This window comes from Acipenser ruthenus, chromosome 14 (assembly GCF_902713425.1).
Source record: "Acipenser ruthenus chromosome 14, fAciRut3.2 maternal haplotype, whole genome shotgun sequence".
Classification (NCBI taxonomy): Eukaryota; Metazoa; Chordata; class Actinopteri; order Acipenseriformes; family Acipenseridae; genus Acipenser; species Acipenser ruthenus.
In genome coordinates, this window is record NC_081202.1 from 10,935,189 (window position 1) to 10,952,413 (window position 17,225).

The 17,225-nt window shown below is 37.0% G+C and overlaps 1 protein-coding gene across 3 annotated transcripts in view; it reads right to left on the minus strand.

The window, feature by feature from the left end:
• Positions 1-17,225, minus strand: part of LOC117419766 (S-adenosylmethionine sensor upstream of mTORC1-like) — a 48,309-nt gene that overhangs the window by 24,167 nt on the left and 6,917 nt on the right. For 2 of the 3 annotated variants that reach the window (XM_058985801.1, XM_034032840.3), the window contains exons 2-4: positions 11,903-12,044; positions 5,831-5,959; positions 385-480 (exon numbers count right to left, since the gene is read on the minus strand). In XM_058985801.1, the coding sequence (XP_058841784.1) occupies positions 385-480; positions 5,831-5,959; positions 11,903-12,044 (367 nt within the window). The remainder of the gene's footprint in view (positions 1-384; positions 481-5,830; positions 5,960-11,902; positions 12,045-17,225) is intronic. The other variant, XM_034032842.2, reaches the window with a different exon arrangement.

The following is a 17,225-nucleotide window of genomic DNA, read 5'->3' on the forward strand; positions in this document are numbered from 1 at the left end:
TAATGACATCAGAGTGCAATGTGCAAGAAGGAATGTATTCCTGGTTCTTAATCACTTCCTGTGCTTTAGGTCTCATGGTTGGATTACAGCTAAACCAAAGAGTAAACCTGACCTACAAAACACAAAGCAATTAAGCACAAAGAAACAGCCACATTTTTTAATATATTATGTTTTAGAAAAACAAATACCTGCACATCTGCATTTAAGTACACAAAAATTAAGAACAAGAAGACAACACAATTAAGGTAAACAAATGGATTCTGAGATTACTGACAATGACATTAATAGTAAAAAAGCTCTTTTGACAGGTCATCCACAATGAGGTTAAAGATTTCATTTGCACTGTATTTCACATTTCTTTGGAAGCAATTACAGTTCCCCTACCATGATGGCTCAATAGCCTCCAGCGGGCTGCCACCTCCTGCAAGGCTGGTCCCATACGTGCAGCTACAGTTATTCATCTCTTCACTTCTGCAATGGCTAAATCAACAAAAAAGAGATGCTATCATTAGTATGAGAACTGAAAACATAGAGCAACCAGGTCTGAAAAGACAGTTAGCACTCTGACATTTAATGATGCTTGAGATCTCTTGTCCTCCAAGAGGTAACTGTCTAGATGAAACAGAAACACTACAGTAGGTTATTAGAATAAGCTAAAAGAAATACATTTACAAAACCCATCAAAGCTGATGGAAGCAACTCAGGATACAAACTTTTTTTTTCCCTTTCAAATGTGGATACAAAACTTGACGTTACCTGTAAATAATTTTCATGTGAAGAGTATTAATAATTCCGTACTATTTGCATATGTCACACAGCGGCACATCTATGCTCTGTGAAACTGTTTGATATTCAGTAAGGAAACACACAGGCAGTATATTGTGATACCGTTCCCAGGTTTTCACTGTTGACTTTGAAATAGGATCTGAATTCACCAGACTGGTTGGTATATAAATTAATATGTTTATACATACATGTCAAACTATTCTTTCAAAATGCTTACATTGAAGAGCCAAACAACTAGCACCATTTGCTGGTTTGGAGTAGAAACTGGGTTTATCAAGGCATCGACACCTAAATAGAATTTGCACCATTTAAATACAAATGAAACCTCCTCATTTTACAAGTAACAAAACAACTTGGAAATTTATGTAAAAATAGTTTGACTTTCATTTCACAAATAACCAGTTTAGAGCCCATGATAAATCCTGCCCATTAAACTCTTTAATTACATATTACTTATATCATGTCAGTCCTGACAGACAGTATATGTTTTAACCTACATTAGACAATAAGGGTCTAGGCAAACTCTTAAATGAAATATATGGGTAAAAAAGAAAAAGATAAAAAGGTCTGGCACTGTAGCCTACTGATTTTAGACATTTTAAGCTCTGTAAGATTAACAAGCATCTGCTCGCTGTTTTAAAAAATCCAAAAACACAGGACTGGGGTACCTATGAAAATATAGGTATTAAAAAAATAAAAACTACCTGAAGAAAGTCACCGAGGTGTAACCATCTTGGTTGCAAGAGTGTCCTGGAGCCAGAGGAGAAGAGGAGCAGAATCCATGCCTGCTACACTACACACGTTCCACTGACATTATTAACATTTGCAGCGTGGTCTCAGATCACACAACAGCAAGGCTTTGAAAGACCCGAGGCTGGAGGACAACTTCACCTTGTTCTGTAGTTCATTCACACTTGAGGCCAAAATTTAACCTACCCAATTAAGACTTAACATCTGGTACCTTTACAGTGTTATGACAGTGTGATGTTTGTGTGGAAACATATAAATGTCAAAGGAAGTTTGAGAATAAAAAAAAAAAGACAAGGCTTTGTTACTGCAACACATGGGGTGGAATTAGAAGTCTCATATTAGTTTAGTTTTGTGTATGAAATAAAATGGACACGTCCTATCTTCTTCCATTTGGAAGTCATGTTGGACGGATCATTAGAATATTAGGGGCAGTGTAGGATGGGGGGCTGCCCAGTTCACCAGTACATGTGGTTGTCACAGGGGTTTTTTTAACATAAAAGGTCTGTTTTTATTAATTTTCTTATTTTTTTTTACATTTCTCACAAACATGACCACATCACTCATGTGTTTCCATGCATGGGTGTTCTCTGCATATAGAGGAATAAAAGGACGCATCACATTCCAGTATTAATGACATTTTGTTTGGTAAAGAGGTATTCACCAACAGACACAATGCTGTGTGTACAGTTGAGTAAGAAGGTGAGGTGGGGTAGTGGTTTGAGGTCACCTTTGACCTACATATAGCGCCTATATAGGTTTGATTCCATTGCTACATACATATTGTGAAATGAGCTGGTCCTGAGCGGGCAGCACGTCATTGCTAGCTCAATGCTCTAGTAGTAGTATGCTTGTAAAGTGCACTAAGGTTCAATGTAGGGCTGAAAGTCAGTTATGATCAGTTTGTTGTTTTTTCTTTCAGACTTCCTTTTCATTTTTTGGTAAAACCAAAATGAAAGTTTAAAACCAACTGCATTTGGCCAGTCAAGGGAACGGGACACCATTATTACACTCATAACAGATTTACATTTTTTATACAACTGTGACAAATAAGCTGAAAACAGTGTCATTGTATCACCCATACTAATATATTATACAGTGTAGAAAAAAATACAATAATGTATTGTGACAAACGTTTTTAATGCTATTTTCCTGGTGCCCTTATTGTTGCTGCGGCCTGTTGGAAGTGGAAAATCAGATCTGAATAGAACTGCTGCTCATGGTTTTTAAGACTTGAAATGATATGAATCAACTTTTTTTTCCCTAGTTTTGTAATCTATGCAATCTATTGTCTTGCACATTGCTGTTAACATTAGTTTTCAGATCAGTTTGGGAAAATCATAGCCGTAGCATGAATTAACGGCACTATATAGGCTACAAGTTCCATTCTGTTCCAGATTCCTGCAAGTATTCAACAATGCCAGCCCAGGGCATCAAACAGAACACATGTAATAGGACATTAACCAGCCAATAAATGACAATTTAAAAGTATCCAAGTTCCACCTTAAATGTGTTTCTTGCATTTCTGGCAATGTCATATTCAATCTCTTCTTTGCATTCTGCATGATGAGACTCAAGGAGTCGCCAAGTCTGGTGTACCATGCTATTCGGCTTGTTTCTGCTACACTGGATAGAGTGCTCTACAGAAATCTGCCAGCTTTCAAGAAAAATGTTACTTTCACTAACAAACAACTACTGGTCAGCTAAATAAAACATTTCCTTTCGAACAGTGACAAACAAAGAAGGGTAAGTTGCCTCGTCTGACCACGCACTCACTGATTAATACAGAATGCAACCAAGACATTACCGTCTGTCACAATTATACACGTCAGGCTAATATTATGCACTCTTATTTTAACAGCATTCCCCGTCGTTGATGCCACTTCATCTTTTCATGCATACTGTACAAACTGAGTGGCCTCTCACAGTTCAATCTTTCAGTCTGTCTTCCCTGCAGCATGACTGCTGAGTTTAAAATGGGAACCTAATTGCCGACAAGAAGAGGAATTATGAGGCAGTAAACCTCTTCTGTTCAAGTCAATAGTCGTTAGTTGTGAAAATAATAACTTGAAGTTTAAGAGGGAAATGTAAATCAATAAAACATACTCCCAAAAATAAGAACCTGAGAAAGCTGATAGTTCTACAGAACCAAAATTTGCAGTTGCAACTGATTAAAACTTTAGGACATAGGTTCCATTAAAAATAAATAAATAAATACATAAATAAATAAACAAACAAACAACATTAAAGTTAGGAATTATATTATTAGTTATCTATAGGAACACAGGAACAATGCTACCAACCTATCTTATGTGGCTCCTAGTCTCACCCTGAGGGGATGGTATTTTGTACCATACTGAACTCTATCAGAAAATAACATCTTGCAGCACAACTGGAATGAAAATGCCTTACCATCAATGAAAGCAACTGTTATTTTAACAACTTCTAAACAGCTTTTGGAGGTGGAGACATCAATTGGTTCCAAGACTAGAGAGAAAGGAAAGCAGAGTTTCCAGAAAACAAATGTCTCTTGACAGAAACCGCCACAGAACATGAGTAATGGTGATGCTGCTTTGAACTGCCCACACACATCTGCCAATGTTTGTTCATCTGTAGCTTTATATTAAACTACAGAAATGCAGGACACACTCTCAATGCAGAAGGGTTCTTAGGGATATTATTTCTGGCTCTCTAAACATATTAGTCAATACAAAGGCTGGGTATTGCAAGGACCTTTTTTTATGACTTCCTTTTTCTGAAAAACAAACTTAAAAATAAACCGAGCAAATGGCGCAAGTACAACTATGATAAATGGACACTTGTATTGTTTTAAATGACCACCAACACAAACAGTTCTCGTTGCTACATGAAAGCCAAGTTATAATATTTACCTAAAGCATTAAGGGAGTTTAGAAATAAAAATTAAATTCAACTTTTTAAAAAATATATGCAGTTAAAAAATAGTAAATGTCACACAAGGCAAATGCTGATTGGCCTCTGTGTAATCAGAATCATCTGCAAACACTTATAGAAGATGATAATGGCTGCAGAGGGTTTTATAATCTAAAAGGCAATCAATCAATATGCACAATAACCCAAACAATGATACAGGTAGCGAGCAAGCTGTATCGATCAGAACAGCATGCTCCGCAGGATAGATTTTCTTAGTCATGAACCATTACCCAAGCCTGCATGGAGACTGATCAGCACAGCAGCCATCTTCCAAGACAGGTTTTTAGAATGTGCAAAACACCATGCCCCTTAATTTTCCAACTGAAGCTGAAGTCTTAAATATATTTTTAAATAATGTAGTTACATAGGGGACATTTTTAGGGAATGCCAAGTTGATCACCTAAAGTTTGTCCAAGTAGCTGAGGGAACCAGTTTGGCTGGTAAAATATACTGTATTCTGCTTTTACTACTGCAAATTGAATACATAGCAGCCTCGGTTTATCCAGTAGGGATGTGGGAAGTGATTTTGAAAAAACATGCACAGCAAATGGCTGTTCTTCATTCCCAAGCACACCCAATTTATGTACTTCGCTGAACTTCCCAGCAGCTTCCCACTAATCTTATTGTTGACTGACTTCAGGGATGCTGGAACTGGCAAGTTTGAGGGAAGTCAAAAACTGGAAATTTCTGTATTATCCTGCCACCTTCACTCAATCGATTTAACACAATAAAACACATGAATTCATCATTTAATGTGTCACTGTAACACCCCCCCCCCCCCCCCAGCTCAACAGCGAGTTTGAACAAAAAAAAAAAAAAAGACTTGTGCAAAAAATAATCAGTGCAGTCATTTTATACGAGTAATTTTAATTAAATTAAATGGATTTTAATTTGAAACTTCACTTAATTAATATAGCCTAATTGCCACAACAGTTCCTGGGCATGGCTTTGAGTCAGCAGGTTGTCATCAATAAATAAGTTCACATTCAAAGCTTCTTTTGAAGATGTCTTTTTTTTTTTTTCTTACAGAACCAATTTACAATGGTCTTTATTTTTAAAAATGCACATACATTCCTTGGGCAATTTAATTATAGCCCATCTGTTTTCAATATTTGTGATAAAGACCCGTCTTTCAGACACAAATTCAATTTGACACATGTGACTCTGGAAATCCCTGTTGGTTTACTTTACCTTTTGCTCGTTCTTAAAGAAACCCATAGTACTTCATTGGACCAGCAACCACTAAGCTCACTACACTGAAAACACACAGATACGTCTATTATATTACACACACGTGTGCACACACAAAGACAGGATATTTTTCCAGTATTTACATTGAACTTACGTCTGTGGTGCATTATTCTGATTCAGATGCAGTGTTGTACTGGTCATAGCAATAGCAAGGCGTGCACTTTTTTCATCCTTCTCAAGCATTCTCTTCATCCCACCATCTAGAAAGTACTCTTGGCAAATGCTGGAAAGAAAAAGAAAGAAGTTAATTATATTTTAAGCTAATATGCTATATATAATTAAGCTTATATTTTAAGCTGTTAGTAAATTTCTATTAGATATGCTCAGAACAGATGATTGGAATTGCATGTTTAAAATGGTTTGATTTATTTAATTATGTATGGACAAATTGCAGAGATGTTCAATCCTGATGGTAAAAAAGTATGTGTTGAATAAATTAAATAGAATGGTTCGGTATACCTTTTACCCACACATGTGGCAAGGCTTGACGGAAGTGGATTTGCCACTCCCATTATATAGTCATCTTCACTTATAAGTAATACATTACATACAGTACCAAACCATTGAATATCCGAGATTATATATATATATATATATATATATATATATGTATGTGTGTGTGTGTGTGTGTGTTTTGGGAACTATATCTAATCTAGTTTTTCTCTGATATTATTGTACAAGTTTGACATACTTTGTGTGTCAATACTTTCTCTCTATAATGGAAATTGGCTGCAATAAAAGATTTGAGACAGCAACAGAACCAATTAGCATGTCACCACCTATAGTTTTATATTTTAAACACTTTAATACAATGCTAGTTAAGGTTGAACGGAACAGAGTTTGTTGAATTAATTCATTAATAATCTAGGAAAGCAACACACACAAATCAAAAAAATATAAAAATGACCTATAAAATTGGCCTATACAGTAATTGGAAAAGATACATTTTATCATAACATTTCGCTTTTAAATGTCTGTTATATTTCACAATGTTCACAAAATGCAGTTTAACTAGTGCAAGTGTTCACTTTAATACTGTGAATAATTAAAAAGATCTGTAGTTCAGTAAACGGCTAAAAAGTATGACAGCACACTAAACCGGTCATCAATCTTCCACTGTGTCTGTGATGAAGCTTGTTCTCCAGCACCGGTTTGATTAATTGCTTTCTTTCTTTTCAGCACCTTGAACAAGGTATTTTAAAGTATGATACCCCCAATCACTTAGAAAGGGTCAGTCAACAGAACTGGTACAGAATAACATAACTTAGAAAAACAGACAGTAGCTCTGAGAGTATTAAAGACTCTGCTGAGAAGACAGAAAAAACACTTTTACCATTCTGACTACAGCATTTTAAAGAAAATAAATAACTAAATTAAATTACAGAATACGACTTGCTGGGTCAGTGCTTATTTTTTTGGCACAGAACTACCAATTTGTTTTACTGACAGCGAGAAACAAAATCTGTACCACTTTTAAAATATACACATCAGAAACAAGAGAGTTATATTGCAAGTATCCGTTTACCGATTACTCTCGCTAAAACAGCCTCCTGCAAACCTAAAATTTTGAAGTTTGTGTATCTGCATTCTGTGATATGCTGACCCTTTCATTTTGACAAAGGACAATTTGAATGTATACCAAGCATCAAAAGAAACTTATCACTATTATAACACATTTATTTTTGAAAAAAAATAAGGTATATAAATGATGGACATTGACGAAATGTTTTTGGTTTATTTCTAATCACTCAATCATTCATCCTTGACCAGGACACGCTTGAGTGACTATGACTGAAGCATATGCACTTAATCACCTAATTAGTGAGACAGTTGATTGGACATTGGCTATGGAGTGATGAATTGCAAGCTTGAATAAAAGCAATAAAGAAAATCACAGAAAAAAACAATATGCCACGTCTGTCAAGAGAGCAGCGCCTTCGTGTAATCGGCATGTTGGAGGCTGCAATAGGGCAGCGTACTGTGGCTCGCCGTCTTGGATGCTCACAGCCAGCAATTTCAAATAATGTGATATCTTGTAACAATTGTAAGTCGCCCTGGATTAAGGCGTCTGCTAAGAAATAAATAAATAAATAAATTTCAAACCTGGCGAGACGGTATAACCAGACACACTCTGTCAATGACATGTCACGAACTGGGAGACCAAGAGTCACAACACCTGCCCAAGACCGATAGGTCATTTTGCAGCATCTTCGTGATGTCAATTGTTAAATCAGCACAATAAACAGTCACTGCACCTGCTTACATTGCTAATTATAGCTTTATTAAAAGGAAGGTAGCATGGAACGAAATAAACAAAACAATAATGCACAAATGTGACGTGCATTTTTACAGAGGGAAATCAGAGAATCAGCTGCAAGACAGACGTGAATATGTTTATGTTAATGCTTTGCAAGAATTCTCTCAAAATGATAGGTTTACCTCGAGATGCTGGCGTCTCGATTGAGGTTGATATTTATGATAATAACTTGCGAAAGGTAGTAAACTGAGTGCAAAGGTTGTTGCCAGTTATTGCGAAAAATGCACGCATTAGCCTTAGAGTGAACGCAGATAACAATAAAATAATTTTGTTGAAAATATCAGTTCAACTATACTACTATTGTCCAGCTGTCTTCTGACTACTACTACTACTACATCTGTACAATTACTATTAATAATTTAAAAAAAAACCTGTTGGATATATAGGGATGTTCAATAACTCTGTTCTATAGATTTTACAAGTCCAACCCTTATTTTACAACGGAGTTGCCGGAGGTTAGGGTGGTAACCAAACAAGACCTGTTTTGTAATTGGACAGCCCATCTCTAGTATGTCCAATAGGAATGCATGGGTGGGGTCATGTATTTATTTCCAGTCTTTTGGATCGTTTCCAAGTCGCATCTGGTGTGGATTGACATTCGCCTACTTCACTCGCGCCACTCCCGTCCAGTGTGGATGCAGATTTAGAACATAAGAAAGTTTACAAACGAGAGGAGGCCATTCGGCCCATCTTACTTGTTTGGTTGTTAGTAGCTCATTGATCCCAGAATCTCATCAAGCAGCTTCTTGAAGGATCCCAGGGTGTCAGCTTCAACAACATTACTGGGGAGTTGGTTCCAGACTCCCACAATTCTATGTGTAAAAAAGTGCCTCCTATTTTCAGTTCTGAATGCCCCTTTATCTAAACTCCATTTGTGACCCCTGGTCCTTGTTTCTTTTTTCAGGTCGAAAAAGTCCCCTGGGTCGACATTGTCAACTAGATCTAGATCTTTCAAAGACTCCTTCTTCAATTTCAGTATCTCCGATATGGTATTTATAATGGACATTTTTATTGCCTGCGTGCAGTACCTTACACTTTTCTTTATTAAACGTGATGGGGAAGTGTTCAATGTTTCAGAAATTTAAAAGAACCATGTAGCACTGGTTTATCCAGGTTGGAGCTGATAAACAGTATTTAAAGTGATGTTTGAATGCAAGCTGAGGTCCTCTGACTCTGGCCTGCTTGTTATCCCCAAGCAAAAGTGCACCACACTTAGAGAACACTCGTTTAGCTTCATGGCTCCGACTCTTTGGAACTCTCTCCTAGCTTTGGTACGTGATGCTCTCACCGATTGATTGATTATATTAACTCCCCGAAGATTCTGGGAGGTTGTTATCTGATAATTGTTCATTGAAACATAAGGCAGATATACATTTTCTACTTCAACAGCGTTGCAAGAGTTATTCTAGAAACCTTTAAAAAACACAACGATAAAAGGTAAAACCCCACCACTGTTTTCAAATGGGAGTAAGCATCCACTAATTTGACGTCACTGGGTAGCTTGGGCTGAAAACAGTGACGTTATCAAAGGGAATATAGCACTCTTACAGGGCAAACTAGAATAGACAATTCAGAAAGCTGCATTCTGGTTCTGGAAAGCACAGTTATGTATAAGGCTGTAAGAAAACAGAGATTTTTTTATCAAGAAGTTGCAGCCACTGTGTTTTAAAGTTGCAGTTTCAGCGTGGTCATAAATATAATCAGTTTGCACGTATATATACTTGCTTTCAAGATGTATTTTTGTTCATTTGTTCAAAAACAACAAGAAAAAAACATACAAATAGATAACCAGAACATAAGTTTTTAAGACTCCCTCTTTATCACCATTTGAAATAAAACGTTTTACGCTGTGTTTCATTACAAGTGAAAAGTTGCAGCTAACAATAATGATGCATAACAGTACTTGCATAACAGTGAAAGCTCACTCACAAAACTGAACAGCCACTACAGCATTTGCAAAACGGCAATACACCTTCAGTCACAAAATTTAACAGCAAGAAAGTGAGTACAGTACTTGCATCACGGCCCACAGTCTTCTTTCCCGTTGATAACCATAGCAACAGGAAAGAAGATCACTGATTGGCTAGAGAGGATGGCAAGGCATACCAATCCCCCACTAGCAAAAGACAATTGTGAGAGTGACGTTTCCTTTTCTGTTTCAGCAACTATAAAAATTCACGGCTCGCAGTTATGTATTATTTACACATTCTTGTATCTGTTTTGAATCCCTCTCTGCTGCCCGAGGAGCCTGAATTCTTGGAAAGGTGATTATTTTATTGACGGTACAAAACTATTTCATGCATTTTGTTCTGCTGAGGAGTTGCTGACCTGTGCACTTAAACAAATGTTTAATTAATAAGAAACAACAGCAACCGCTTCATCCAAGTGCTGCTACATTTCAATATTATTTCACAAGTTTATAACTTTTTTTTTTTTTTTTTAATGAAACTGCACACACCATGCTGATAAAATTAGGCACTCAAATCATGTTTGGGGGCTGTAAGGCCTCTCTTTCTTAACTTTGCATGTTTTGATTTATGACTGCAAAACATCCTTTTCCAACTCGCATAGTAGTATAATTAGTTAACTGTAGTAGGTGTATTTATTTCTACATTATCTTCATTAGAGAGGCAACCATTAAATCCATTAATCTATTATTGATTGCCATGGCTTTTATTCTGCATGCCTCTATTAAACATTCATTGAATTGATTAAGTTCCCTTGTGTCGTATTTGGAACCTCGTGCAGCTACAGCATCTACCCGGTAACATAATACTGTTCATTGTAAAATTACAAAATGTCTGTAATGTAATACAATGTGAAAGCATTCACTAGAGGGGAGCAGTGGCAGTGTTGAACTTGCTTGCTCTTAAATAATACATTTTTCTAAATGCATCTATTATTTTTCATAGCATTTGTTCCCCATAATGCACTTCCCTTTGAAGGAACGCAGCCAGCAAATGTCAGTTGCCTCTGGGAGTTTGAGTTCTTGTAGAAAAAAAACAATTCAGACTTTATAGGGGTTTGAGTGTATTTATTTATTTATTTTTAATATATATTTCCCCAGAAAATAAAAACGAAGCGTTCTAAATGTTTTCCATTTGTTATCCCCCACCAGAGATGAAATCCCAGTGAAGGGGATATACATGTAAATGACGTTATCGTACGTACGTGTGTCACACTTCACATATTTCTGCATATATCTGGAGAACCATGTATCCTTGGCAGTCACATTATTTAGCTTAAGCAATTGAGAATATCAGATTTTGGGATAGAGGGAGGCATCTGTAGATCTGTATACTGAACATGCACATTACGTGGCTTTTTGCGGTTGGTTTTTCCCCTTTATAAATTTGGGCCTCTGTGTCCTATACATGACAAAAGACGACAATACAATACAAACTAGAAAAACTATTTGTATATGTACCGGTTCATGAAAGACTCTTCAAACTGATTTAGCCCTGCTAAGGGATTTACAAAGAAAACACTTCAAAATTATTCCTCCAAGTAAAAAATGCACTTAAAATCCATAATTTTATGCAGTAGTGAATATAAAGAAAAAAGAGCTACAGCTAATCTTCGGTGCAATTCCAATACGTCTCATTGAATATGTTAGCAAGAGCAATGCAGCAAATCAAAAGTGTCTTAGAGGCATTCTGCTCTGTCATTTGGCAGCAAAACTAGGAGAGGACTGGAGTCGAGCCGAAAGAACCAACTTGAAATACGATGAAAATTCAAGCACAGCTTTGCATATTTTTTGAATGTTCAAAAGATTTAACTGTCACAGCTGTAATACAAGATTACCTCAATCCCATTTTGGTTTCTATCGCGTGTTCCGTTTATGCTCACCTACGACACCATTCAATGCGTCCCTCGCCCTCGCATGTCTTCGCCCAGTGGTTGTCTGCTAGGTTCTTCATGGCAACTGCATATTCACTGAGTGTCTCTTCATCCTCGCAGTGTTCACGCCAGATCTTATCAAAGTCACCCACTACAAAAAAAAAGGAGTAAAGAAAGAAATGTAAAAAAAGCAAGTGCAGCCAGATGGCATGACCTGTAATAACCTGTGCTCATCTCTGTTTGACAATGGATTCTGAAGACAGCAACATGTCAGATTGCATCTCCAGCTACAAACAAATCCTGTCAATATCAACTGAAAAGATTCCCAACACCACTACCTACTGTACAAACCCGACCAATTCTGGTTGTGTTAAACCGTGCGTCTCTTTTCTTCATCAATCCCACTTCCATTAACTTCAGATAAAACAAAACAAACAAACAAAAAAACAGACACGCACAATAGTATTGGTTTGTGGATTTAAAAGTTCAATAAGCAGCAAGAAACTGAAGCAGAATCTAAACCACAGCCAAGCAGATCAAACCTTCTGTAAACGTTATCTAAACAGGAAATTAGGCAAACACTATCGTATTCCTTTTTACTTTAAAGGGCAACATGTAGACCATGTTTTCCAATTCAATCTGGACAAAGTGCAGTCAACAGCATATTTTACTGCTCATTGATAAGAAAACAACTGTGACTGTTTTATGTTGGCTAATGTAATACTACTGAAACATACAGCAAACAAATATTAACGTGTACATAAATTTAATAACACGACGGTTTTAAGCCTAATGAATTACAGGTATGTGGATCAAGTACCATTTCTATTCAATTGCAATGGCACATGCCCCGACATCTCAAATTAAAACCCCATTTAAAAAGTTTATTTGAGGGCTTTTCAATTCGGTCTCATTTATAGTGAGGTCCTGGCATAAGCTGCAGCAACACAGAACAATGAATACATTGAATAAAAAACACTACTAATGTCATAACTGATGTATTCATAATGCAAGTTAATATCTCTTCCCAGGTTTGTAATACCAGTATTATACCACAATACATTAACTAATATTAAGGGTTGCCCATCAAGCATTATATAAAAAACAAGCATTTCCATTCCTCCCTGCTGTCAGCTATTGGTTCTTTCTTCTAGCCTGCTATTTTTTCTACATGACTGTACATGTCACATTCGGTTAATATAAACCGCTCTGTTGATTTCTGTCCTTTTGCATACACCCACTTAACACTGCAGCATGTTTTCTTGTTTTTGTATTCTATCAGGAACCACATTTTCTCAACTCAAAGCCACCTCTTATATGTGTAGTGTTTTTCCATCGTCTACTGCAGTACTAGATTCAATGTTGTGCAATACTGAGAATATCCCCAGAGGCCAAAATATACAAACATCATACTGTCTTAAAATCAAACTGGGTAAGAAAACAAACGCCTTTAACCCAGACAAGACACTATTATGTAAAAAATTAATTTTTGCTACATAGAAATACTGTTTAGAGTGGATGTGATTCAGACTGTATACTCCACTTTATGTGTATAGGCGTGCAAAGGAAGTGTTTGATTATCCACCTTAGCGTTTTACACAGCTGAATGAGCTTCAGTAACTGGCTTCCAATGTCTTTCGCTGGCATTTAATATGTTGTGCGACAGGATGGTCGAGTGGTGACGTCACAGACCAGGAAGTTGACACACAGGCAAGGTACAATGGGGTGAGTCGCAAATGCGCTCGCTCTTTATTCATGCAAATAAAATAGTTGTACATAAACAAAAGACTGATCCACAAACAAAACGGCACTGTGGCTAAAATAAACAAACACAAGTCCACAAGTACTGGCTTTACACCAGCACGAGTAGCAATTGTTTTCAGTTATTTATTGTACTGTCTCTCCGTCTCCTTTCTCCAAAACTCTCCACTCTCATCAACCCTCTAGGAGTGGCTGCTTCGCTTTTATATATGTGGCCATCTCCCAATTGGTAATTACTTGAATCATTTGGAGATGGCCACATTACACAGGAGTTTAGCTGTATGGGAAATTAACCCCATCCATGCTGTAAAACAATAATAACAAAACCTTGATCAAAAACACAAAACAGTACATTTAGATAATAATAATACAAAATAAATGCAGGGGCAGGATGTACTCATACCACAGATGTCAAGAGTGATTAGAATAAATCTTTCTTCTAGACATATTTGCCATGCCATGTGTTTCTTTTAAACCCCAGAATGGAAAATTTGGTTGTATTTCTGGAAGGAGAATCTGCCCACTGATCAACACATCATATCCAAGTGTGGCTTGCATTCATGTCGCTTCTTTTTTGTTTGGTCTCTCAGGTCACACGTGGCAAGGCCAATCAGGGAGACGGCCGTCTTTAGAAGGGCTACCTTCAGCCATGGATTCCCTAAGGTTTCCTCCTACCAGCGAGTAGGGTTTTTTTTCCTTACCTGAGTGCCGAGCGGTTCGTATTTAGTTTCTGCAGGGTGGCAGGCTGGAGAGGCCGGGTTCTCCCTCAGTGCATTTCTTGTGCTGGGGCGGGCCCATGTTTCAGCTGCTTACATTTCATGCATCCTTTTCCTGTTTTTGGGGGTAGGTGGCATTGCGCCACTGCAGTTGTTATGTTAAATCATTCATCATCTTCATTTTTCCAGTCATGGTTTGGCAGATTTCTCTTTTGGGGGGAGGCGGCCCTACGAGCCTCTTCCTATCCACGACACTAGACTGTTCGTGTTTTCGCTAGCCGGCCAACATTGCGGATAGCTGTCAGCACCCAGGGACAAGGTCTCTGGCCAAATTCATTATCATCATTAAATCATCTGTTCAATTGCAATTTAAATCATCCACATTGCCGATTCTCCGTACTGAATGTGAAATAAATGTTAATAAAAAGGCAGAGTTAAATGAATACTGGTCAATTTCTTTTTGTTTCACTGAACTACTGTACATTTTGGTTGCAAATGTCTGTTGATCTTCAAATTAGTTTTTCTGTATTTGTACTGTTTGTTCTGGTGTTGTAGTCACTTCACTACAACACCAGGTAACTTAAGATGCCCTTTATAACGCTGTAATTGAGCGCTATAGTTGCGAGCCACGTAATTGCGTTCGCTTACAAAGCATATTCCATTGGCAGTAAAATTTACACAAAATTCTGGATGTGGGGTAAAAGGGAACATTATATCACTCTAACCAGTTCTGCAGTATATTATTATTATTATTTATTTCTTAGCAGACGCCCTTATCCAGGGCGACTTACAATCGTAAGCAAATACATTTCAAGTGTTACAATACAAGTAACAAGGGAGTACTGTGGACATACAGTTTTGCTTGATATAAAAATACTGTGTTGTGCAGCGTACATCCAAATAGAATAATCTATTAAGATTTGTATAGAAAATCAAGATAATGGATGGGTTGATTTCTGTAACTAGCAGTGTGTGTTTTATATAATAAATAAACATTTTATTAAAGACCTGAATTTTACTGAAGGGGAAGGGGTATTTGTTTAAAAAGATAAGTGAAAAACAACAAGTGCAAACAGCAAATTACAAACAAGAGTGTAGAAATTAGTACTTGCAGAAAAGCAAAGCATTACAAACCAGTGTGTACATCCCCTTTTCATAACCTATTACAGTAAGAGATGTTATGTGTTTTGATCTAAAGTTTGTTCCAAAAATAAAATAAACAGCTTGCATTTATTTTTTTGCAACTAAAAACGCTATTATGACGTTTGACCATAGGATTAATATAAATAGAAATCTATAAAAACAGGTTCTATATTCTTACCAACATAAAGACAATGTCTTGTTCCCTTCGCCTTTAATAGATTGACTACATCATACGGTATACAATGAGTGCATTTAATACTTAACAACTTTAACTGGAAATAATGCAATTGCATTGCAGGTACAGCAGTTTGAGTCATTGCAGCCATTTTCCTGTGAGCCTTCAATGTAAGTTACCTGGGTTGTGCAGGGAGTCTTAAATTATACTAGGCTCACTACCGTAACTAATTAAATGGCTTAAGGGTTTTATGCCAAAAAAAGATACAGGTGTATACCAAGACTTGGACAGGTTAACTGGTCCGCTGTGTTGAGAGTGTAGTCTTAGGAAAAGGGTTCCAGGGTAGGTCCATGTGCAGGTCAAGCTGTGTATCACATGGTGAGAACACACCTGAAGCATGCAAAAATTCTCATTCCAATGACCTTTGACCCCCAACAACAATGAATGACCCAATTTTGCTATGATGTTCGTCTTTTTTTCAGCAGAAAAGTGGCTAAGCTGGTCGACATAAAACACCAGCACATAATAACCATATGTAAGTAACCGTCTAAACTTCACCTGTAATGCCTGGACATAGCTGTACATCTACCAAAACAGTAGTACAAGCTCAAAGGCTGCTTTTAAAAAACGAATGGCAAGTTGTTGTTTTCACTCAAATTCAAAGACCACTGCAAAGTGTAAAATGTAATTGCTTTAGGGTCAGACACAAACTCCGAGCAGCACAGCTGAACAGAATTGTTTTACACCAGAATAGAACAGTTCTATATGGACACATTATTTGTCAGTTTGTAGTCCTAATAAGATCTTTATTCCAATTTTCTTCCAGGACCTGAAGGGTTACTGATTATTCCTTTCTTCCATTAATCTGAATTAAACTAAAATTAGCCCAGCGAATAGATTGAAGGAAAGCGAGCTGAGCAACTGCCAGAACAGAAGGCCATCAAGAAAACAGACAGCAAAGAATGATCTAAGAAAAAGGAAAAGGAAATCAATAGGGAGCTAAACTGTTAACTGAGGAGACTCAGTTCGGGTTAATCAGTCTAGATTATGTCAGATAGAAGAATCTAGGGAAAGGACTTGGTTTCAAACAATATGTAACGATGTCCAAAAACTCTCCGTGCAGTATAGAACATAAACTCTTGAAATTCTAGCACTGTGACTAAAGGGGTATTTTGTATATCATTTCTGTTCAACCTCCAACCTTGCCCTGGTATTCTATTCAACTCCTGTTGGCAGACGAGCAGTGGGTGTTGCCCAAGTGTTTTTTTTTGTTTTTTTTTTCGTGACAATGGCTCTCTGCCAAATGTTTTCTACTCTATCACAGTCCAAGTTAAATAAAAATACACAGCATGTCCTTCTGAAACAAAGGCAGCATTCATTTGTGCTGAAAGAAGATGCGTACCAGGGTTACTTCCTGAAAGCACTAGGCCTCCCAAAGGAGATCTATACAATCACACATCCCACATTTAATATCTTGCTTTCTTTCTCAAAGATTACATATTCCCTGGCTTGGCTAACTCTTCTAGTTTACAAAAGG